This window comes from Sebastes umbrosus, chromosome 21, assembly GCF_015220745.1.
Source record: "Sebastes umbrosus isolate fSebUmb1 chromosome 21, fSebUmb1.pri, whole genome shotgun sequence".
NCBI classification, from domain to species: Eukaryota; Metazoa; Chordata; class Actinopteri; order Perciformes; family Sebastidae; genus Sebastes; species Sebastes umbrosus.
Genome location: NC_051289.1, coordinates 11,032,762 through 11,058,801, shown reverse-complemented (window position 1 = coordinate 11,058,801; position 26,040 = coordinate 11,032,762). Strand labels below are relative to the sequence as shown.

The 26,040-nt window shown below is 41.6% G+C and overlaps 1 protein-coding gene across 2 annotated transcripts; it reads right to left on the bottom strand.

Moving 5' to 3' along the window:
- drd3 (dopamine receptor D3) lies at positions 1-23,593 on the bottom strand. Of its 2 annotated transcripts, none has more exons than XM_037756218.1 (8): positions 23,090-23,593; positions 20,918-21,247; positions 14,526-14,638; positions 10,556-10,692; positions 7,513-7,706; positions 5,370-5,435; positions 3,004-3,376; positions 1-1,118 (listed from the first exon to the last, which is right to left on the bottom strand). In XM_037756218.1, the coding sequence occupies exons 2-8, from the start codon at positions 21,203-21,205 to the stop codon at positions 922-924; spliced, it is 1,368 nt and encodes a 455-aa protein (XP_037612146.1). In that variant the 5' UTR covers positions 21,206-21,247; positions 23,090-23,593; the 3' UTR covers positions 1-921. The 2 variants fall into 2 exon arrangements, with proteins under 2 accessions (XP_037612146.1, XP_037612145.1); XM_037756217.1 differs by having other exon boundaries at positions 3,004-3,379; positions 23,090-23,592.
- Positions 23,594-26,040: the final 2,447 nt, after the last annotated feature.

Here is a 26,040-nt window from a genome sequence, read left to right as displayed (position 1 = left end):
AACATTTCATCATTTCTTTTATTTACAACGCACTGCAGTAAATGCTCTGTCCATGACAGACCTGCCCACCACGCAGTTTACAATCCTGCTTGATTTGTTAAGATCACAAAGCTCCTGCTTTCATCAGCGCATCAGAACAGCCAGCAGGCAACTCACCAGACAGTTCCTTTAAAAAAAAAAACAAAAAAAACACTGAAAATGTTTCCACTGTGCATTACATCAAAATCTCATTTTTTTTTTTATTCTAATGAATCCACGTTGAGCACAATGCTTCCACATCAATATATAGGACAATCTTCAAAATGATGATGTGAGTCTTGGCAGGGATCAATACAATCCTTCTTGCACAATTCAAGTGAACGCCTTTGAAATTTGATGTGTGCATGCACTGGAGAGTAACTGATGGTGATGATGGTGAAGTAAGGGGTGAGCGGGGAGGTGAGTTGCATCAGTTAATCCACACAGTGCAGTGGCGACGGGCCTCAGCTCTAAACGATCAATTTATCAGCCTCAAGGCTTCATCTTGGGTCCAAAGAGCATCCAAACTTACATCGATTGGAACGTCCTCTGCCAAAGAGCTTACTGTACAAGACATATCCACAAGAAAGTCCAACACCTTGTGCTATCAATCAGACCGTGTGCAAAAGTCTTATTTGAGGAGTAATACTGTTCAAATGTTCCAACCCTGGTGAGAAAAAAAGTGTTTTGAAGTAAAAATACTTTATTGCATACCGTACCACAGCGTCTGTTGTTTTTTGATGCCTTGCCTTGCTGCTACTGTGTAACTCCTGTAGGACATCTTTGCTCATCTGGACCATGACCAGCGTGCATCTGTGGTCATCTGTGTTGCATCCACGCTTGAGTTGTAGCACAAGTGCACAGCCTGATTTCCATTTTAATAGTCCTGGCGAGCTGTTTTCTTCAGCAGCTGAGGATCTTGATGAAGGCCCGTCTGAACTCGATGTTGAAGGTGGTGTAGATAATAGGGTTGAGGGCACTGTTGACATAACCCAGCCAGGTGAAAGCACTGTAAAGCCCAGGAGGCACGTAGCATGTCCTGCAGTGGGTGTTCACAATGTGAGTCACAAAGAAAGGCAGCCAGCAGATGAGAAACACCGCTGGAGCAGCCAGAGAGCAGAGAGGTATGGAGAGAGGACGAAAAACCAAAAACACAAAAGCAAAATTGTAAGAAACAGTGTGTTTGTCTGCGGTAACATAAGCTGCAAACTAGCTTACTAACAGTAGTAACTAACTTCCAGTCATTTAGCTAACTACATTAATTTGAATGTGGGGTTACAGGTTACGCTTAAAAAATCCCCAAGATGCTACTATAAAACAAATCTAATGAAAACATTAAAGGACCAGTGTGTAGCATTTAGGGGGATCTATTGGCAGAAATAGTAGGGATTATACACGCTGTACAGTGCCAGAAATGGGTTAAGTGTGAAAATTTGCCATAAATCGGGAGAAATATGGGATAATTTTGGGAGCAAACCAGAAGAAACCAATGAAAACCGGGACTTTCCCGGGAAAATCGTGAGGGCTGGCAAGTATGGGTCTCCTCTCTACGAAGCCGGACGCCATGTTTCTACAGTAGCCCAGAAAAGACTGTGTTAACTGTTCCTGCTCGGGCCTGAGTCGATAACGTTCCTCTCTCTGGAGTTAACCCCCGTCACTCCACTCAGCCGCTGGAAAACAAGACACGGCAAACCACTGTTGGTCTTGAGCAGTTGCAGCATTTATTTCTGCACAAACTGCAACTTCCACTGTACAGTCACTTGATATTCTCAAAGCTAAACCTCCTCTGTCTTCTCCACTAGCTCACCTTTTTGCACATCACATTCGCCGCCACTCTCGCTCTCTCTCGCTTCACCACTCACTTCCAATGTACACACACACTCTACACACTGGATCTGCTATTCTCCAAACGACCTACTCTTACAAAAGCTCTAGATAGGGCCATTCGCATTTTCACGTCGGCCACCGTCGATTTTCTACAGGCAATCTGCAACCCCACCGCTAAATGCCGCCAGATGTTACACACTGGTCCTTTAAGTCAGCTTTTTCAACCAACTCATGGAATTCGTGTTAGTTAATTAGGTAATAAGGTAACACTAACTAACTACGGTTATTTCAGCCAACGTATTCTGCTATTCAGCAGTTGGCCTTTCTTTACTTTCGTGTAAAATCAAAGACCCACTGCTTCAAAAATTATGAATTTCAAGTGGTAAATCTGCTGCTCGTTGAAAACGGAGTGTGTCATGCTAAAATGAAAAACTTGACAGGCTTAGCGAAGGTTCAACAAAAACACTTTGGGTTCCCAATTAACCTGCACTTTGTATGGTAATCAAAGGCAAGTCTTGAAGTCACTTACCCTGCAGCAGTCAGCAGTTTATTATGTATAAACAAGTAAGAATGCTTTGGCATACTCGAAAAACTCATTAAATTCAAGCACTATAATTGGGGTCACAACATCACAGCAAATCAGTGGTCAGTTGGTTGAAAAGCAGGCGGGGAAGTGGGCGGGACGAGAGATCTTTTTCTGGGTGCGCGCCACAGTTTTCACTGACACCAGTGTAACGTAATGAGATACCTCTGATTACATTTTTGTCAGCGAGATCTGTGCTGTGCCAGAGCTAACCTGAACCGGGGCTTATAGCAACCTGGCTGATAATTGGAGCGTGTGGAAGCTGTGTCAGGAGCTACAGTGTGTGTGTCTGGACACACACTGTGAACCCGAAGCCAGCCAGACATTTCTGACATTTCAACTTGATTTATTGTGGCTCTGCAAAATATGCAGCAAATGCACACGGAGTAAGAAAATGTGCTGGTGCCCTCACAGTACAGGTGACCGGCTGCGTATGGCAAAAAAAAGACCATCAGGAAAATGTTAACGGAGTTGAAGCGGAACAAGCAACTCTCTATAAAAACTGCCTGTATTAAGTGTTGCCATGACATTTACATTTTCATTCCCTCAGCTTATCCCACTTAATCTCCACTCACCGAGCACAATGGCCAGCATCTGAGTGGCCTTTTTCTCCCGTGCATGCATGCTCCTGAATCGTGGCGTGTTGATATGAGAATGAGCCATCAACCGCAGTGACGTGTGTGTTCGTCCGTTGGACAGATCCTTCACCTCGCAGCTCATCCTGACGGGAGGCCCTTCGTCCTGGTTGTCCTCTTCCGCCTCCTCCCCGCCACGCCCCTGCTCCAGATCCAGCTCGGTGCGACCGCAGGAGGCGTGGCTGATGCTGCAACAGTTGTGCGTGTCCACCGGGGGAAGCATGGAGTTCTCCACGGGTCCCGTCTTTGGGCGTTTGCGCCACAGGCATCCTGACAGCAGGTTGGGCTTGGAGGGAACTGAAGGCTCTACACTCTGCTGTCGGGACAAATGACACACAATGAGGGGGATGAATCAGCACACATATGTTATTACATGTAATCATGTCAGTTTTATTGTAGGTTATATCATTAAAGCTTCACTGATCAAATGAGTAATGTGTGTAATATCAAAGGCGTACATTGTAGGGATGAACCTGCTTCAGAATTATCACCAAACTCTGCAGTGTTTTAGTGTCTTTCAGCTCATTGTTTTGGTTTTCCGGTCTGCAGATTTAATGCTTTGGTTCAGTGTCATCAACACATTTTAGCAAAAAAAGCTCAGATAAACCTACAGTGCTGTACGCTACCTCCCAAGCACCAAATGTCAGACAAAGTTAGCAGCTATCTGGTGAACATAGTGGAGCATTTAGCTCTCTAAAGAGCTGGCTATTTTCCATGGGAGTTGGTGAAGACCAAAACAGAGCTAAAAGGACTGAATGTTGGACATTTATCAGGTGTCAAGAAGCCCAAGTCTGGTCAATGTGTACATAGCTAATTGTTTACGTAAAGGTACAGTGTGTAGGATTTGGCGGCATCTAATGGTGTGGTTGCAGATTGCAACCAACTGAGTACCCCTCCACTCACTTCTTCCTTTCCAAGACTGCGGTAACGTGAGCCGCAGAGTGCAAAACCGTGGTAACTCGCCTCACTCAGAGGTCATCCGTACCATAATACCACTACTTAAGGAGCAAAGGAAGTCAGACGGCGGCTGGTGGCGCCACGGTTTTGCACTCTGGGGCTCACGTTACAGAAGTTTTACAAGCGTGTTGGAGAACTACGGTGGCCTTCAGGCAACGTAAAAACACGAAAGGCTCTCTCTAGAGTCACTGTTTGGTTTGTCCGTTCTGGGCTGCTATAGAAACATGGCGGGCTCCCGGAAGAAGACCCGCACCCTATGTAGATATGAAGGGCTCATTTTAAGCTAACGAAAACACATCGATTCTTAGTTTCAGGTGATTATACACTAAGTAAAACATAGTTGTGAATATTATGTTCCATATCTGCTAATGGATCCCACGAAATGTTGCACACTGTTCCTTTAACTTCATAAGGTGATAATGTGTTTATGCTGTGTTTTCGGTTTGTTCTGCTTTATTTAATTGCAAAAAAAACAACAAATTCTTGCAGCTTTATCATTTTAAATTTAAGTAATCACAGTTCATTGCTCTTCTTTCTTTATTCTCTAACACTTCTTCTCTATCTATTGAAAGATTACCTTCATCTTATCCTGCCTTGACCTCACATGGTAAATATTAGAAGCTTGAGTGCCTCTCCAGTGAGCCAACAAAAGTGGCACCTCCCCTCCAAGATTTTAAATCACTGATGCACAGTTAGCATTCAGCATCTCTGAACTACCTGTATATATATACGATATTTCATTTTTATAGCCGTGTGCCAGCAGATGCATCCACTCTGCATGTTCAGCAACTATAAAGCTCCAATGAGCCTTTCCCCCTCAGAGCGATAAGAAGCATCATTAACTAGTTTTAAGTATCGTGCAATGTGTATTTCCAGTATAGCCAGAAACATTCATTTTTAGTCACACTCTCATCTCTCCACACATTTTCCACAGGGGAAAATTACAGATCGTTATTCCCTCCACCTTTGAGCGGTCTGTGGATTATGCAGGTGCTGCAGTGCGTCACCCACAGACTTTGCTCAGCTGACAAGTGACCAGGTGACGAGAGGCAACAGGCCACGCTTCAAAATCACAATTTTCAGCTCCTTCTCCGACCCCTGGGCTGCGACCACACAGCATAGCGAAAAAAAACTCAAGTGTGCATGAACATACACGCTGACAGACTCACATGAAAAGCTAAAAACAGAACCGCCTTGTGTGCCACCATGTCACAATACGCCAACGCAGTCAATATGAGAGTTAGTCAGGCATTAGGCTGCGTTCAGCAAAACTAGAGCACTGAAAAAAAAAAAAATCAATTGAAGAATTTCTCGGTTGTGTTGGATCTCTAGTTTAAAATAGCACTTACCACTTTAATCCGTATAGGTGACAGGTCTTGCTTCGCCTTGGGAGTCTCCTCTTGTAGACAGGTCTCCTAGGGGATGAGACGGATAGAAAATATTTTCCAGAGAAATTTCTTAACCCCCTTATCTTATCCCAACACCCTTATACTCAATCAATCTACAGGTACACAAAGTTGTTGCCATTCATTTGGAAAGTCACTCATTCACCTTTATGCATCTCAGAGGATGTTTTCATTAAACCTCCAACAAGTCTTGCAGAGTATCCCCGACACGCACACATGAATTATGATTCACCTTGTTATTTTTTCCAGTGGCTGTCACTCCTGAGCCAAAACGCTGCGCGACTCAATTAAAGCTCACAGCAGACATAAAAATAAGTCGCTTCTTCGTATCAATATCCTTCAGTTGACTGAGTCAGAGTCCTATTATGTTATTTCAAAACACGTTTCCATTATAACTCTCTCAGCCTGATCTCCTCAAGGGCTTGTATCTCACAATGAGCGTCTGCACTCGTGGATGAGATCCCAAACTGGGGCTCAACCACAACCAATCATCTGTAAACTGCTGAGGACTTAACTGTGAATTAGTGTGCAACAAAGTGGGGGAAACATGGAGCGTGTTGAGTGGAACCACATTACACAGGAAAGCTCCTGGATATGCCAATGCTGGTCATGTTACTACATTGAATTATAGTGTATTTTTAAACACCATATTTTAAAAATAGGGCAGATAGAGATGCACAGAGCGTGACCTGGTGTCTCCTTGCCCGTGGTTAAAAGATAACGCCGTCATTTGTGTGATAGATGTAACTGGGACAAATACTAGAGTGATGGGTGTGATCAAAGAACTGACAGCTGCTGAATAACAGTCAGATTTGGTTCTCAAAATAAACATAAAGCACCTATCTACCTACCTACCTATATCGATATGGTGTTGAGTAAATGACCTCAAAGGCTGAGACCAGCACAGAGCATATCCCTCCTCCTAATTAAATTGACTTTTTTCAACGTGACAAGCCATTTTAATTAAGAACAACTCCAGTTTTACAGTGACAGTCGTGTCAGCTGCTTATGAACGGAGCCATATATTTCTATACATTTCATCTTAGCCCTGAGGCCAATTGCAGTCACATTTATACAGAGGATCCTTGCATGAAATTACACGTCTTTGCTCTCCTATTAGAGCAAAAGTAATATCCCTGAAATCCTCCTGACATCCCCTTCTGAACCCTTTTCCCAGCAAATGAGAAAAAAATGGCTTTCACTGTGGCCGCCTGCCGGGTATGTCGGACAAAAGTGTTTTCTTACACTGTAATGGAACCAGTTATCAGGCTGTGGGGGAGGTTTTTGCTGGTGAGCTCCAACAGAAAAGGTCCAATATAGAGGTGAATTGTAATTTGCAAGTCATTATGGGTATGCATAACGTGAGTGAATGTGAATGAGTGAGAGAGACTGTATCTACATTAGAAATATAAAAGCTGCGGTCAGGAGAAAACTTTGCATCAACAGACAATCAGCTTATTAGGAGCTTGAAACCATGATTTTATGACTTGTTACAATCAGATCTAAAGGGGTTTTATAAAGGTGGATAATGGTATTTTTCTCTGTATAATAATTCAGGTACATCTTTCTAATAAGACACTCTTTATAAAGGGGTTTATAAGTTGCAACTAATGACTGTATTAATGGTTAATAAATCATTTACTAATGCTTTATAGATGAGTTATAAGCTGTTAATAAAACAACTTTTTGGTTGCCAGGTTGTGAAATTTCTCTCTGGTTGTTGAGTCATAAAACAGTCGAGTCATAAATAAGTAAAAAATAAAAGGTCAAGAGTTTTTAATATGCCAACAAATATAATATATCATGATAAATGTTAACAAGTCATAAATAAACAATAATATACCGTAAACAATAATAAATATATAGTCTGCAGTATAAAATGTTAGTAAGTCATAAATAAACAATAATATACCATCAAGTCTGCAGTCATTAATGTTATTAAATCATTAATAAATGGTAATAACCAATAATACAAGTCTAGTCTGCAGTTAAAATGGTAATAAACGATAATAAACCATTACGTCCACAGCAGGAGTTCTGTAATTCAGTGAAAACACTAACAAGAGAAATAAGATAACGGTCTCACCACAGACGGCGGAGTCGAGCCTGGCTGCACCTTCCCGCTGACCTGGCCGAAGGTGATCCTCTTCCTCCTCATCCGGAGGAAGACGTAGATCCGGATGTAGACCAGCAGAGTGACAATAAACGGCAGGTAGAAGGACACCACCGAGGAGTAGATCACAAAATCCGGGTTGGAGATGGAGCACACCAGGGGGTCATCTGAGTCAAAAACAAAATATCATTATGCAAAACAGCCTTAAAATCACAAAACAATAAAAGAGACAGTATAGGCGTAATTTATAGGCGACCTCTGACCCCGGTGCTGATGCTCTCCATCTTTAAAACGACCTTGACAACTTGTCCTCTTTCATATTCTGCATACATACTTAATCATACAGCGATGACTGTGAGACGGAGGTAAGATTGATTTGACAATAATTACGCCATTAATTCAGAGTAAGAGCCCATTTGACATAATAATAATAGGGTATAGGCCAATATTTCAATCAAAATTCCAGCGTTAAAAATCTATCAAGTGAGCCAATACTGCTGGAAATTGAAATTTGAAAAGAGATCAGGCTCTAACCACAGCTGTGAAATGCATATTGCATGTCAGTGGCATGAACAAACTGATGTGATTGGCCTCTCCCTGGATGTTTCCCTTGGATCAATACCACATAGCTCAATAGACAGAGAGATGGAGACGAGAACAGACATACAATCTATTCCTAGCCACACTTCTCGCCACACAATCCACCTTCGGCTTCAAGATTCATATTATTTTGTGAGGCACAGTGTTTGTCTAGTTGAGCTGCTCTTTTTTCAGGGGCGATGAAAGACCCGGGACCTCATGTGAACCCGCTGGTGCTTCCTTCCAATGCTGATGCCTGGTTGCATACTGACAAAAAAGTGGGATTCCTACAATCACCAGCCATTGTTTTGCATTGATTGCAAGTGGAGTAAACCAAATGCCTGTATCCCTGTGAGTAACTTTACATTGTGTGTGACTAATGCTCTTAATTGTGTATGTGCAGTCATGCATCGGTGCTGCTGGCCTTTGAAACTAAAATAGCTGCTGGTGATGTCTCTCGCATTTCTCTGTCCGTTTTATTGTTTGGTGTTTCATTCTTCGTCACACACGGGCAGAAGACGTGATGTCATCAGCATAGCAAGTTAGTTATTGTTCAGTTATGTAGAATATGAATAATCCTGAAAAACATCCCTCGGAATCAACAAAGAGACACTTGTAAGATGTCACCATCTCTCCATAAAAAAGGGAGACATCTTTCACTTGACTTGTCTCCCTTTCTTGCTGCTATCACTACTACTCCCTCCACCTATACGTACAATATATTTCTAAATAAACATATTAGATAGTTAAAAGCAAAAGTGTCACATTTGGGGAAAGTGAAGATACCACAAAACATGACATCAACATAACACAACTCCTGCAGTGCACTAAACGTCACATATTAATGATATACTGTAACACTCTGAGGGTGCATTGGGTCAGTATTGTGGGTACTGCAAACATAATATTGCAGTGTAATAAAGTTTAAGAACTTACCAGAGACATATTTACAACAATTTGGTGCTCTAGGCGAAATTCGGATTTGGTAAATGGTATATGGACTTGCATTGATATAGCGCTTTTCTAGTTTTCTGACCACTCAAAGTGCTTTACACTACATGTCAGAATTCACCAATTCACACACACATTCATACGCTGAAGGTGCCAAGCTGCCCAGTGTACAGTATGTAATGTAAATACTCATTCACACACACAGATGGCACAAAGTGACACACTTTGACATGTGACCGGAGGAGTCGGGGATCGAACCACCGACCCTCCATTTGGTGAACGACCTGGGGTCGAATTTAGGGTCTTATGTACATAATATTAAGCGCCTAAAAAGAAATGAGTTTCCCCTCCCTCCCTCCCTCCCTTCCTCCCTCCTTGCTCTTTTGCCCCATCATTTTAATGCTTAATTCATTTGGCCAGGTAATTACCGTTGCCTAAGATAACATATCTCAGCTGAAATTAGCTTTGCAGGTAGTACGTGTTAGCTATAATAACAATATAATAGCTTCCTCGATGATCAAAACAAATGAGGTGTCAATCAAAACGTGATCTGCCTCGCCACAGTTTTGAGAGATGCTCTAAACAGCAAAAATGAGCTGTTGTTTGAACTAGGTTTTCTAATAGTTCAGAACGTTTATTTTCACTCAGATTTTTGCGGATGCTTAATGAGACACTCAACTTTTAAATCATATATGCATTTTTTACTATTTCAGGCCAAATTTCCAGTGGCTTTAAAGCAATGAGGAAAGAAGCCACTTGTTATTGCAAATTGGGAGCGTTTGCACATTATTTGAAGACGGTTCTCTGTTGCTCTTCATGAGGTTTCTTCCATTTATTCCCTGTGAAAGTTTTTTGGGGTTAAGTTTTTCCTCATTGGATGAGAGGGTCGCACTGTAAAGGACAGATGATGTCATATCCTGTACAGATTGTAAAGCACCCTGAGGCAAATTTGTGATTTGTGATATTGGTCTATAAAAATAAAACTTGACTTGACGCTTACTTTCACTGGTAACCTTGTAGTCACTGCATTTAAATAGCTTTGAAATACAACTCCAAGGCAAACAGTTTCTCCTATACTCGGCTGCTCCTAAATAAAGCCTGAATGGCATGACATGAACGGCCTCAATATGCTCCAGTTTGTAACACAAACGGGCTCTCCATTTATATTGTGAAGTCTCATCATCAGTGGTTACTTTCACATTTCACATTATACAACATTTTCACAGGCTGAGTCGTACAGACCGTGACTAGCAAATTGATTCTGACATGCTAAATTGGTGGAGTGCACCTTTAAATCCCATTTTAGATTGCATGTCATGTCCCACCGCTGACCCGAAACCGGCTACTACACTGAATTCTGACCCTGAATTTCATACTGAAACGGTGCCTACGTGCTTTGCATTTTATTTTTGCGTCCTGCATATTGACTCTTCGCTATACGACACATCTAGACGGGAAGACGGAGTCATGATGTTGTTGATCTGACCTGTGGTGTTGAAACCAAACAGCAGCGGACAGGAGACGGTGAAAGCCAGGACCCACACGGTGCTAATCATCATAAAGACTCTCTTCCTGGAGCGATGGGTGGTGTTGTATAAGACGGGCATCACCACTGCTGTATACCTGCAGACACACACACACACACAAGTCTGTCTTTGAGGGGATAGGTGGTGACATTTGAATGAAGACAAAAGTGCTGATATGGTACAGTAAAAGCGAATAATTACAGTGAGAAAAAGAGCAGCCATGAAAAGAACTTGGCTTTCGGGATGCCAAGAAAGAAAGCTGATAATATAAAGACCAACAATGGAGCAGCAAACCAGGCATTTTCATTTAGAAACAATTTGGGTATTCAGCAATAAACCAAGTGAAGCTTTGATTTAAGAGTTAATCAGCACACTGTACGCCAAGAGTGTATAATGAGCCCGGGAAAACGAGGCTCAGAAGAAGCAGCAATTATGCTGGACCCCGACCCAAAATGGATGTGATGTTATGTTGTTTAGAGCCAGATAACTGCCACGATTGTTTATCTTCATCAGACTAATTACACTGGCTCTTCTCTGGGCAGAATGCAGGGCTAAACCCGGAGCACAGACGTTCACTAAAAATACTCTTCCCTCCTGCCACGCTGCTGTCTGCTTAAATAAAAGCAGCGCTGAAAAAGAGGAGTAAGATTATGTTCATGATTTATTGATCAAGTGCTGCTTTAAGTTTAGTTGAGGAGGAAAAACAAGGATCTTCTGCTCTGAGACGCCACTCAAAAGATGACCTGTAAGTACTTTCGCAAACACTTCACCTTGAAGTTTAATGCAAGATATTCCACTCTGCTGTATTTATGCTGCCTCTTCCTTTTAAAAGGTGAGAAATCTTCCCCGCTATCACAGCAACGATTGCTATGAACTTATAAATAAACAATGCTGTCACAAAGGTAATGTGGGTGTGTTGAACACGATCGGTGACACAGAATGCCCCTGGTGCTTCGCTTTAATTTGGCACCTCACAAAGCGCGTGTTGTTGACTCGTCTAATAATCAATCACAGGGAACCACAGGGCTCCAAAGAACTTCATCCCTCAGAGGCAAATTATAGGCATTGTACGCAGAAACAGCAGGCACGCAACGGTGTGCAATTAAAGATACAAAACATGGTGAGGAAAGGGGTTTGGTACCTTTTATTGTACATAACCGTGGCCTGATTAAAGTGATAGGAGGCCCTGGGGCATCTGGAGTGTGCATGCCATGTTGCCTCTAAGTTCCCATTAACCTGGCAGGAAGGGTTTTAATGTGTGTGTTAATTAATTTGTGGTAATCTAAATGTTTGGCCAACTGGGGGCAGCAGAAACAAGTTGAAACAACAATGACTTATCATCAGCAAACAGTTGCCTATTTACACATCCAGCGGTGACAAAACATTCATTAAGAGACGTGTTACTGACGAATGTAACACACTTAGCTGTTTTTTTAGTCTCCACCAACTCCCGGGGGAAATATCTGTCTCTTTAGCTGTTATATGTTCCACTTTGTTCACCAGCTTGTTTCCAACGTTGTCTGTCTGCTGGTTAGTGCTGAGCAGGTGGATTATAGTGAGTTTTTAGAGCTATTTCACTGCTGTCTGCTGTAGCAGAAACAACACCATGAGATCGATGAGAGTGAACCAAAACAGTAAAGTTTAAAGAGGACCTATTATGCTTTTCTCCTTTCCTTTAGTGTGTTATATAGTTTTTTTGTGCATGTAAAAGGTCTGCAAAGTTACAAATCCCAAAGTCCATGCCAAAGAGAGATACTTTCCTCCACAGAAACACTGCTCCTGAACTGCCTGAAACACCTTGCTTTAAGTCCCGCCTTTTCTTTTGTAACATGGTGATGTCACCAAGTAATACATTTGCATAACGGTTAATTTGTCATGCCCTTAAAAATAGCTAGGACCATGAGCTCAAACAGCGGGTGAAAAGACAGCCGGCATGAGAAAAAATAAAACGTTTTTTGAACATGTAAACATGTTCTAGCTGAAACCCAAAATTCAAGCATGCACCTGAAAATAAGCATAACAAACACTGAAATCTGTTTAAAAAAAATTGAAGTCTTGATGCCTGCAGGTTGTAACTTCAAAGACGGCAGAGAGCGATTAAATATTAACATGGGAAAGCTGCACAGCACATCACCAGGACGGAGCTGCCACCCATGGAGGAACTCTACATCCAGCGGTGTAGGAAGGAGGCCATATTACAGAACCCTTCCACCCCAGCCACAAACTGTTCTGCCTGCTGCCATCCAGCAGACGGTACCGCAGCATCCGGTCCCGCACAACTAGGCTCTTCATCCCTCAGGCCACAAGACTGCTGAACTCTTGAGCTCCTGAGCTCATCACTTGTCACTTTACCTTTATATACTTTACATACTGTTTTACAAACTGTTACACCTCTGTGTATATCGGTGCCTTCAAATGGGGTCGTGTTTACCGTGTTCACGAGAAGAGTCCATATGAACCGTCTCGTGGTATTCATGACCTCGTGAGTGGAAAGTTTCTGAAAGCTCAGAGTTCACGAGTCGTGACGTGTTTGTCGTACATTGTAATTCTTCGTAATGTTATAATATGTCTGAGGAAAATGTTGATATCTCCAACGGCCTCATCTTTTTCCTCTGTCATTATGCCTTTGTTTGTATTTACAGCATTAGGTTACACACTTGCTAGATTGCCTCTGTGGCTTCTAGACGCCGACAGTAATGTTAATATTGCCGTTGCTTAGCAGCGGTTGAACACCAAGCATATTGTGTACACGACTTCCCGTGTTGTAAACACGAGCTCACGAGTTTCATTTGAAGGCACCAATATATATAAATATTAATAACTTCTCTATGCATACTACATTCCTGTTTACACCTCTGTGTACATATATTACTTCTCATCATGCATATACATACTACATCCTGTTTACATTCAGTTTCCCATCTGAAATACTGTCTTCTACAAAATTACGAATTTACATTACTATTTTATATTTACTTATGTTTATATTTAAGCCCTATATTTCAACTGCACTATTTTATTTTAGATTATCATTTTGCTTTTATATATACATATTTTATGAGCATTGTTGAAGGAACCTGGGACCAAAGATTTTCATTGCCAATAACGGCTTTGCTGGAATTGACAAATGACAATTACAGAACCCTGAACCTTGATAATAGGTCGTCTTTAAATGAGCTGAAACTCACAATAAAGCTCCGTAAAGCCTAAGGGAGCTGCAGAGTCAAGTGATAATTCTCTGTAGGTACGAGTTTTCACATTGTCGTGTGATAAATTGTTATCATACATGCCCAGCTTTGTAAATGACAACACTTTTATTTTATGAAAGAACCCATTGGAAAGTCTTTCAAACTAATTGTACAAACACATCCCCATGATGACTCCTCCAGTCCTTATGTATGTAGTGCATTATCATTCTATTGAACTCATGATGCCTGCAGGTTGTAAGTTCAAAGACCGTAGAGAGTGATTAAATATTAACCGTGACACAACAAGAAAACTAAGCAAATAAATAATTGAAATACAAGATGCACATCTAAAGTAAAAGTTTGAACTGATGCATGCAATGGCACAGCAATTAGACAAAAACAGACCTGAGTCTGAACCTGGAGCATCAAATAAAACAACAACAATGTATGTGCACAAAATCCTCCTCATTACTGTCTCTCATTCTGTCACGCACACAGACACACACACACACTGACACGCATCTATCAAGAGGACATGAACAAGATGGGAAAACGTTGTCTTTCTCCAGGAGGTTTTGAAATATCTATGAGGTGAGGTGAAGAGGAGAACCTTGAAATATGGAAATCCCACATGGGTGACATTTATACCGGAGGTGTCACATGTGTCATACACAATAACTGCAGCAAGAACGTAAACACACACACACACACACACACACACACACACACACTGCACACTCACCTGTCAATGCTGATAGCACACAGGTTGAGGATACTGGCGGTGCACATCATCACATCTAGCGTGACGAAGACGTTACAGTAGAGCCGGCTGAAAAGCCAGGCGCCGCCGACCACCTGCACAGGACAGACAGGCAGATTATCAACGCACACGTTTCTGTTTCCCTTCTGCACCGTGAAGTGTGACGCACCCATTGAATGAGCGCACACATGTGGGCACACACTTGCACATGTGACAGGAAGGCGAGGAAAATGTGCACATAAAGATAGTTTGGCCTACGTTGCAAGGAAAGGTAAAGAAAAATAAGCGGTCAAAAATTCACCTTGATGTATTAAACTTAAGCGTTTATGCTAATAATGGGTATTAATTAGGCTAATTTATGCATTAATTAAATGTTTGTCATCTGTTCTCGGATAACACAAGCTGCAAGGGGCAAATGTGTAAATGCTCTGTGCTGATGCATCATGATGGATAACATACATAATGTTATTATCCTCAAGGAAAAGTCCAATCACCGAAAGGACATTGACCCCTAGCTAAACTGACAACACCCCAAACCACCACAACCACCATCCCCCCAGCAGAGTCCCGCTCAGACCGACAGGCTTTCACTTAGGCTCCATAATGCCTGATAATAACTGACTGACAAAGATGAATGGGATCCAAGCTCCATCGCCTGACTGCAGAATCTCTTAAAACCAAGATGGGAATATACGCCTACCTACACAGAGGCACACATGGGGATACGCACAGGCACACACACACACACATTTACAAAGATCTAAATAGACAGAAATCTCTCTCGCAGAGACCAGAGTTGTCGTGGAAACATTCACCGCTAGCGTTCATTCCCACTTAACGTAAACCTCAATCTTAACCTAACCGCATTAATAGTATTTCCCATTCCATTTTTAAAGGAGCACTCCACCAATTTTACATGTAAAAATCAGATTACTTGTCATGGTTTGCATCACTCAGCCTGTTAAAACAGTTTCATAATGTCTTCCTGGGGGCATTGAGTTTGAAAGATGTGGGTGTTTAGCAGGCAGGCAATCAAATATGCTATTCAATTGCATTATGGGAAGTGGAGGAACCAGCATTTTTGGAGAGAAGTGACGAAAACCCACTTATCCTCATACAACGGTCCGGTCCGTATGATATCTTATGAAAAACGATTCCTCATTTTTTGTGTGTTTGCCGTTGAGGAAAAGGTTGTGGTTTGGGTTCATAGACTGTATATAAGAAGTGGATGTAGTCACTGTGACGTCACCCATTGGTTTGTGGACTGCTGTTTTGAAGCCTCGAGTTCGGCATTTTGGCCTTCACCATTTTGTTTTTTACCGCCAGGTGACACAAGAGGGTGGAGCTAAGTACAACCAAACACTAAATAAAAAGGTTATAATCAGCTTTCATGAACTGAAAACACGGTGTAAAAGGGTTAAAGTTCTGAGACAAAAACACGGACAACTCTCAGACCGGACGACGTCGTGGTAGCGACCTATCAATCACAACGTAGCCTCGCCCTAAAGCATCCCCTGCTTTATGGTCTATTTGACTCTAAATGGGACCATAATTTACTAAATGAACATCAATCTGTATTGAAGAAGACTTGAAACTAGCGATTGAGACCATAAACTCATGTTTACAATGTTTACTGAGGTAATAAATCAAGTGAGAAGTAGGCTCATTTCTATACAATCAGACTTCTTTTTGCAACCAGAGGAGTCGCCCCCTGCTGGCTATTAGAAAGAATGCAAGATTAAAGCAGTTTTGCATTAGCTTCACTTCTTAGACCCGGAGGTTGCCCACTGTTTGGGTTAAAATAACTCTGGAAGTGTCGTAACTTAAGTACAGAAGTTTATGTGACAAATAAATCACTGTTGGCTTCTGGCTTCACACGGAGATCAAACTCCTGGGAAAGTCTGATGTTTTTTGACCCACCCATCCACCCCGACTTCTGCGTTATGTGGTGTTTTTTCACCCTATATACTTTCTGGTTCATGATTACGTAGATAACATACAAATTGATTTTGTGGGATATATATACAGATTACAGTGCATTGCTTTTCGTAGGTATAGCTACGAACGATGTATGAGAACAGCTTGTACTCATGTATGCATAATAACCAATGTTTGATTTATGTGTGTGCTGTTAATGCACGCTGCACACGCTCCACAATGCATTGCACAAAGGAATTAAAGGAGTTGCTCACGGCTGCAAAAACATTTGCAGGTGGTGGTGAGACAGAAAGATCTTCAAAGCATTCTATGACAATTAGTATAGCATATAGAGTAGGGGATTGGGACACAGCATAGGGGAAATATCCTCCATTTGGCATCCCACTATCATCTTTTTAATCTTTGCAAGGATATTGGTCTTCGTAACTACAGAAATAACACCAAGACAAGTACACAGCACTTGTTCGTCACCCCTTCACATAAAAAGACTGAGGAACACATGTGGGCACGTATTGAACATTGTGTGCACAGTGTGGGAAAATGACGGTGACTCAGTGGGGCGCTGCAGACACTTTCGTTATCGACTGTGTTTGAACATGTGATCTATACTTTTCACAGCAGTCAAGTCTGCTAAATGTCTCAGTATAAAAAGACAGCAAGAAGCAACAATTGTTAGGACGCAGGAACAGCAGATGGAGTATCTGTCAGCGGGATCTGTTTGTGTTTTCATAAAGTAAAAAAATGATATGTTACAATGAAGTACTTTTTTTGGAAAATATGGTGAAACAAGTGGAGACGATAAAGCCGTTTTTTTTTTTGGATATTTTTCTTGAGAAAAGTTGTTGGAACAAAATGTTGACTGAGGAATAAATCAGCAGTGTATCCACTTAATCTTGTGTTTTCTGTCACACAATAAACCCTTACAGATACAATCTTGACCTGAAAGAGCTCCGCACTACAAATGAAGAAGGTTTCCGTAGTCAGGCCATACATTTGCGGAGGCGGAGCAGCATCATTTAGGATGAATTGTGGACAGTGAGGAGCGCTCAGTCATTGCTGCCAATACAACCACTTCCTTTAAGTGAAAGTCATACATCAACTCTACCACCCAGGGATAAGATGGCTTGCTCAAGGGCACGTGATTACTACCTGCTGAGGGGTGGGAAAGGAGATACTCAGTCACTTTTCCTGCCAGGACACACCTGCAGAAGCAAACCAGCAACCCTCTGGTCACATCAAACTAATCCCCCGTGCTTCAGATTAGAGCTCGCAGGGTGACGGCGCTCGCAGTGCCAATGTTGGGAGTTGAAAGCCTACAGTATGACTCTAATGTGTATTTCCTCCCGGTCTTATCCAAGATATTACTGACCTTTACATCCCTGCTAAATGAATGAATGTTGTACCTCTGTGTCATACTATCTTTTAATGACTCATTCCTTATGGGGTTGTAAGTCTCCCCTTTGAATCCGAAATGAAGCACATCCATTCCACTACATCAGGATGACTGCCCGCAGTAACTCATGACTGAATCCCGGTGAGGTTCCTGGCCACATTAAATTACCTTTCATAGAATATAATCATGTGTAATTTGTCATCTTTTGCTCCCTGAGTGAGTTAATTTGTTTTTTTTTTTATGGTTGACCTGCCGCTGAATCTTCTGTCCACTGTGAGAAATAGTGTTTTCTGCTGACAGCGAGCAAACGTTGGGCGGCGGGGTGGCTGCTTGTTAAACATAACTGGACTTCAAGCAGATGATTTTTAGACCTCATATGGGCAAACAGATGCCCTTGAGCCACACACTCGGTACCCAAAAGATTCAAGGATCCACACACACACACATAAGCCTGTGCCTGCGTGCGTACACAAACAGGACACCTCTGCAGTGCATTTTCAGTGTGCAGAGTATTGCTTGATGACATGGATGTCAGTTTAATGGAGTTACTGAACAGCACCACAAGATGTAGGCTGAGACAATTAACAATTAGCAGACAATCTATGTGACACCAGTGAGTAATCTGTGAAGTGCAAATAAAAATGAACAGCAAAATATCAATTTGCGCCAGAGGTTTTGCTCTAAATTAAATTCACAGGTCTGCAGCTGCTTCTACGTGATTTGAAAGACGGCCAATTACTGAAAGCAGATGAAGTCGTTATTTATTAATATTCAATATGTCCTTCAGCAATTATGTGTAATCTACATGAATGGTGAAGCGCTATCTAAACCACCTTTTATCATCATTACTGTCTTCCTATCGCCCACACAGTTGTCACTATATAATAGGCTCCAAATGACCCTCATCCTTTTTCTCTCGGACTCCGGCTCCTTTTTCTGGCTGCAAAAGTCGACTTTTGTCTCCCCTTTTCTCCTCTCTTGCGTCAGCTCCTCACTCACTGCCAAGCATCTGTATTTCAATCTCTTCCACATCCTCTGTACTTCCTCTCCACTTTGTTACCCTTCAGAGCTCTAGATCAGTGATTCCCAAGCTGTACTTGTGTATTTGTCCGGGGGGGTTGGTGGAAAGATTGTGGGGTAGCGCAGCTTATTAAAAATAATAATAATAATTGCATGATTTGATTAAAACAGATGTATCCACATATTTGTGTTTGGGGGAGAAAATAAACATCCAAATTGGATTAGAAATTGGTAATTTTAAGTAGATTTATTGTCACAATGACCAGCTGCGATAAGCTGGCAGCATATTACTCACCTCCCATAAACCACATAAGATGGTTTAGAGAGATGATTGTAATAATATGTGGAAGAGCCAAAAAGAGATTGCATGGAAACGAATTAGCAAGAGAACAGAGAAGTCAAAATAATTTGTTAAAAGTGACTAATATTGTAAAAGTAAAAGTAAACTGTAAAAGTAACTAAAGTAAGTAAAAAAAAACATCCAAACATAATGGTTAAATAGTTTATAAAATTTGCAAAAATGGATGGAGAAATAGTTAGAATAACAAATAATTAGCTAAAAGTTAACAGTTTAAATAGTTAACTGTTGGATAAACTGTTGAAATAATTAGCTAAAAGTAGTGGACCAACTGTTGAAACAGTTTGCAACAATTAGCTGGTTTACAGTGTTGGATTAATTCAAACAATTAGTTAAAAGTGATGGATAAATGGTTTAAGGTTCAGCTCCTGACACTCCATGTGGTAGTAGTGTTAGTAGAAATGCAAACTTGACCAAATCAACCTAAACAGTGATAATCCAACTGTATAAAAAAAAGAAGATTGTAACAAGGTGTGTAGGCCTATGTGTCTTAAACATTGGCTACAGTGTGAAGCATTTAGGGGGATCTATTGGCAGAAATGGAATATCATTTTAATAAGTATGTTTTCTTTAGTTTATAATCACCTGAAAATAAGAGTTGTTTTCGTTAGCTTAGAATGAGCCGTTTTTATATCTACATCATGTAAAAAGAGAACTGGATACAGCGTTGGAGGCTCCTGTTCATTCCTATGAGAGTTGCTCAGTGGTGCATGAAGCCAAAATGACTCAACTGCCGAGTGACAAAGTACCCGAATCATCCGGCGATCTTCCGCATCCATTGGGCCCATAAAGCAGGCGCTGTAACGTTTCCTTTAACTCCGCCTCCCAGCCCTCGCTCCAGCCTCGATCTGGGTCTCATTCACATGAACGGAGGAAGGGAAATAACTCTGGATTCGGCTATTAGTGAATTTTACAACTTTTAGGATCTCATGATTTATATAAGGGCTATTCAAGTGTTTGAAATGGTTAGTTGATATACCTAAAAAAAATTATCCGCTGAGTTACAGACATCTCTTTCCCAATGTAAGTCTATGGGAAAAAGTATTTTTGGGCCCAACGGCATCACGTGACAAACACGGAAGTTGTATTACCGCCGTTTGGCCACTACGAAAATTTGCTTCACAGCCCAGCGCTCTTCCGGGGGTCTTGGTCTGCATAGGGAGCGGGTCCTTTTCACAGAGCCAGCTGCCATGTTTCTACAGTATCCAAGAACGGACAAACCAAATACTGTCTCTAGAGAGGGCCACTCATGTTTTCGCATCGGCCACCGTAGTTCTCCTACACGCTTGGGTTATGTCTAGAAGGTAACCTGTAAATTGCAAAAACTTGCAAAAACTCTCACGAGACTCGCTACCCGACGACCTTTCCTAACCATTCAAGGTCAATGCCTGACATCAACCATCTAGCAAGAGTTTTGCATATTGTGTGTTACCTTCTAGCCACGACCACACACTTGGCACACTGGAGACGGTTCAGTTGGTTGCAATCTGCAATCTCACCGCTAGATGCCGCCAAATCCTACACACTGCACCTTCAACATCCTCTTTGAAATAAATTGAAATGACCTGAAATGATGTGTGATGTACGTTGTGAACCACTGCTCCAGATCAATGCTCCTCCTGTACTCTGACATTTTGTAAAATACAGACACCATGACCTCCTCACCTCCAGGTACACAGCCCAGGGCATGACCAACGAGGCCACCAGCAGGTCGGCCACCGCCAGGCTGACCACCAGGTAGTTGGTAGTCGTCTGGAGAGAGCGCTCCCTCAGCACAGCCAGACACACCAGCACGTTTCCAAACACGATGGCCAGGATGAGCAGGGAGTAGAGCATGGCGTAGTAGTTACGCTCATCCTGCCCCGGTGCCTCTGAGCTCTCATTCCTCTCCGAGTCCCATCCGAAGCGGTCTGATTCGTTCCAGACCCGCTCTGCGCTGCTAAACATCGCCATGGAGACGTCCCGGTGACATGGGAGGTGAGATGTTTGGCAGACCTACCAAAGCAAGAGAGCACATTTACTCATTCATCACATACCTTCCACATGTCTCACATCTCATTAGTCAGATGAACGTGTAGCATATTAGCCATCAGATAATGGTGGCAGCATCCTTTCAAGTCAGAGGCCTAGTGGGAATCTCTTGGCTCCTATAGCAACAGATGAACTGATAAATAGTTGAAAAGCATCCCTGCAGTAATGCTCCTTGAAGTGTTTTATTTGTCCTGCTGAAAGAAATATGGAAGCACATATCGATGCCTCCTCAAGCTCCATAAAAGACTCAGCATAAATCCATGCTCTCAACAGTAAACTTCATCGACAGTGTAATGCATTTCTGATTGTTCCTGTCAGTCTGCCTCTCAAATGTACCCCCCTTCCTTCCTGTAAATGGCTTTTAATACAGCCAGCAGAAACAGAAACTCCAAAGCAGAGATGGTAACTTTAATGAGGGGCTGGCAGTGTGCCTTTGAGCAGTGCCAGTGGAGGTTAGCTCATCAGGGAGGGGTAATAAGTCCGTGCTGCCACCCGGAGAGGTCCGGCTGGCTCTGGTCCAGCGGCTCTGCTCCTCGCGCCCCATCCTCCCCTCTCATTTATTCCCAATCCTCCCTATCTGGCCTGAATCCAGATAACAGCGCTGCTGTGGTAGTGCTCACACCTGTGTCTACATGTTAAACAAACTGATCCATCTTATCCAGCCCCCCTCCCTCTCTCTCTTTCTGTGACAGAAATAGGGAGAAAGACACCGAGAAACTAGGATCCTTTTTTAGCCTCTTGGCTCAAACCCAAGAGGCTTTTAAAGATGTTTCCCAGTCTATAATTCCACTCAGTGCCTCAATGGCTCCAGTATCATATTATGGTTGTCCACAATCTAGAAGAAGCAAAGTAAATAACTAAATAAATAAAAGCCACTGATACAAATCACCTTGAAGTCTCCTAATGGAAGTGAGTTTATAACAAGATCCGGTGTGACAGGTCAAGAGGGATGCAAATCATAAAACCACATCTACACGCACACATATGCATTTTTAATCATGATGGTTATGTGATACAAAGCTGCATGGTTTATTTAAGTGCTAACTGAAACTGATTTCCCTCTTCACTCTTTTGTCTCTCATATTAACCTGTGTGTCAATGTGCAGGACTCTGACCTATACAAGTGTGTGTATGATATGGGCATCATTGGACCCTCAAATGTCCACATATACAGTGTTGTTGAAGCCATTAGGAAAGGTTACATTATAACAATATTAATAATAAATTAATTTAGGATCAATTAACTGAGGGTTGTGCAGCCAAAGACAATCTATTGTTTGTTTTGTTTTTTTTTACTTCCAAATCATCAGGGAAGCTTAATTCTCTCTCTCTCCCTCACACACACATTTTTTGTTTATAGCTTATTTTGTACATTGTATATTGGTAGAAATGATTATTTACACATTATACACATTATTTTATTCTAACGTTTTTATCTATTCTTTTGTTATTATACTGTTTAACTTGCACCAACAAAACCAAAGCAAATTCCTAGTGTATACCTCTTACACCTGGCAATAAACACGATCCTGATCTGATTCTGATTCTGATTTGCACAAACTTAATCTAAAAATTCAATTAAATCCTGCAATGGAGCACCTTATCAGGCTCCACAATCCTGCTTCCAGAAAGATTGGGGTCAAATATAGTCCAGCAACACATGCATATTGGCAGTTTTCCCCCCATATGATCACCCATCAGCAAACAAAACCAGCAGATAAGAATTTAATTTAAGGCACAAATACTGGAGCAACAAGAAACAAGGAAACTTCAAAAAGAACAGAAGAAGTAAACAGACTTGCATACCTGTTACTGTTTCCCAGTGAAGAATTCATCAGATGCCATCGAGGTGAAGCATCATCCGTGCAGAGTTAAAAGTTATCCGGTCATCTCGTCCAGCAGCAGCAGCAGCAGGAGGAGCGCTCGGTGCCATTACGCGCAGCAGACTGTGGATGTGGGAAGCTCTCACAGATGAACCTCTCACTTACTACATTTCCACCAACGCTCTGTGGCTGTGTGACTGTCGGTAACATGCATTGGGCTTTTTTTTTTTTTTTTTCAACCAACACTTTGATTTTGCAGCCACACTTGGAGGCGTGCGCACGTGATGGAGACGTCAGGTGTCTCCCTTTGCGCGCGGATGCAGATGGCAAATGAAGGTGACCAATTATTACAACCCCCCCCCCAAAAAAAGATATTTTGATGTCATGTTTTCCTTCAATATTTTACTTTAAATGAAATATTCTAGGATACAAATGATGATATTATATGCTTGACTCGTGTTACAGTCCTGTCCTGCACTGTAAAAGAAACAACATTTTTTTACAGTTTTTTTCAAGAACTTTTAAATTTTTTGTCTGTATTTCAAAATGACAGAATTTTTTTTAAAAATGACATGTTTCATTTGTAATTTCTATGTAAATGGTCTTAGATTAACGGTGTAAGGCTATTCTAACAATAAATATATGTTAAAAGTAAAATATTTCTTGTAAAATTAAAGTAATAAAGGCTAATTATATAAAGATAATAAGATTTTTTTTACAGTTTATTTATCTTAATTAACAGACAGTATTTTTCCGTTTTTTAACAGACATTTTCTGGCGCCCCTGCTGCAGGAAAATTTTCGTTATTTTACACTTTTTTTTTTTTTTTTTTACAGTGTGTGGCTGTATACCCTCAACGTGACCCTGAACCAGTCTGGGTCGTGCTTTTGCTGGAAGTGACATTCGCCCAGAAATAGTTGGCCTCATAAAAACAGGACCAGTAAACCTACAGAGTAGGTTATGTAAATTAGGTCAGGCTGGCTCTATGCATGAAGAAAAAAAATGTATAGACACACACACTATGGCACTAGTGTCCCTTTCCACACACACACACACACACACACACAAAACCCCTCTGTGCAGATAAAAAGTACCTACAGCTTGTGTCTTATTTCTCACATTTCCAGCCAATGTGCTTTGTTTTGCTATCTTCTACATGGCATTTTAAGATAAGAGTAAAGCCCTGCAGGAGCAGCACACCAAACAAATGAGAAGGGAAGGTTTTGCTTTTCCTTTATGAAACAGTTCCAACTTGCAAAGAGTCCAGTTTCATTAGAAAACCCAGAGAAAATTCAATAGATCTTCCTGTAGCACTTGGTTGTATTTTAATACATATGTTTGTTCTTTTAATCATTACATTAATCTATTAATTGTGAGGCAAATGAAGACCACATAGCTCATGTTTCCATATATTTCTATATTTAAATGCATGTGCTGAAGGTTTCATTACAACGCTTCCCATATAAAGTGCATTTTCAAAAAGCAGTGAGCAGCAGGAGGTTGATGATGTGCTCAGTGTAATCGCAGCAGCTGACAAACAGCCCTTACTGATTGATTTTCACCACCAACCTGGAGTCAGTTTGTGTTTTAACTAATGTTAAAGTGCCCAAAATGTCCTTAGGAGTTTGAGCCATCCTTCTTCTCCACAGCAGCAGCAGCAGCAGCAGCAACAGCAGCAGCAGCAGCAGCAGCAGCAGCACAATGGTAAATATCTCCTGTACACTGACTGCAGAGCTGAAGAGAATCCTAATGCGCACTGTGGTCGGAGTGGATCTATACATTTGAAACTTAAAATTGATGTTGTGTGACATCCAGAACACATGCTGAATTTGGACTTTAGACGAGTGCACAGCGGTTAATCAACTCATTGAATAACATGTCCAATAAATCCAGATTTCCCTTTCATTCTGTTTATGTGCATTATGCAACATTCAGCAAATCAATCACAGTCTCTTCCACATGAATGGCAGCTACTTGAAGTGTGTCATTTTTCTTTCTGGAGTGGCTATTGCCTCTCTGACTTTGTGATTTACAACTTAAACGTGCAAAAAAGAAGAAAGTGTTTTCAAAAAGACGCACGTCCAAACTCCTTTTTCATGATTGATTACCGAGAGGATCAAATGATGTATGAACCCACAGTGGGTCATCACAACTATTTCGCTCCCTGCAGAGATCATAAACAGCATTAATTCCTCCACATACACACACCTGCTTTACTGCTGATGTGCTGCGAATAGCCCCGATGAGAGAGGATAGGATGGAGGGTGAAGGTGAAGTGGGATCTGCTTTCCCTCTAAATGAGGCATCTTTGGACCTTGTGCAGATCGGGCTCCTGACAGCTGCTCACACAGCTGATACTTACAGAATCCATACCTGTCTAGACCAATACCTGTGTGAAGGTCAGGCCTGAGAGGGTATTGCTATAAAAGGACAGTGGTAGGAATGATGGAAAGCAACATTTTCAGAGTTGGTTGACATTTTGCTGCCATCTATTGGTCCAGAGACGGAACTGCTTTTATCCCACACTCAAACTCACAAGCTGGGTCCCAAATCTGAACTACAGTACTAAATCAAAGCAGGTTTTGAGTCTGTATGTATGAGTACGTTCACATGGGAACATTTGGAGTTAATGGGCACCACTCTCCCAAAACGCAATGCACAAAGGAAATAGAGGAACTGGTTAAAAAGGTGCAGTGTGTACAACACGTTCTCATCCCAACTCGTCACATACTGACGCTTTGTCAGATCCCTTAGCGTCAATTTTCGCTCGCAATAACCATGTGCATAATGTTGTGAATTAAACAAAAACACTTGTTTAGGATTAGGCAACAAAACCACTTAGTTTTAAGAAAAAACAACAAGGTTGGGCTTAAAATAACTACTTTTTTTTCAGTGAAAATGTGACTTGATGCTGTGAACACGGGACACGAACGA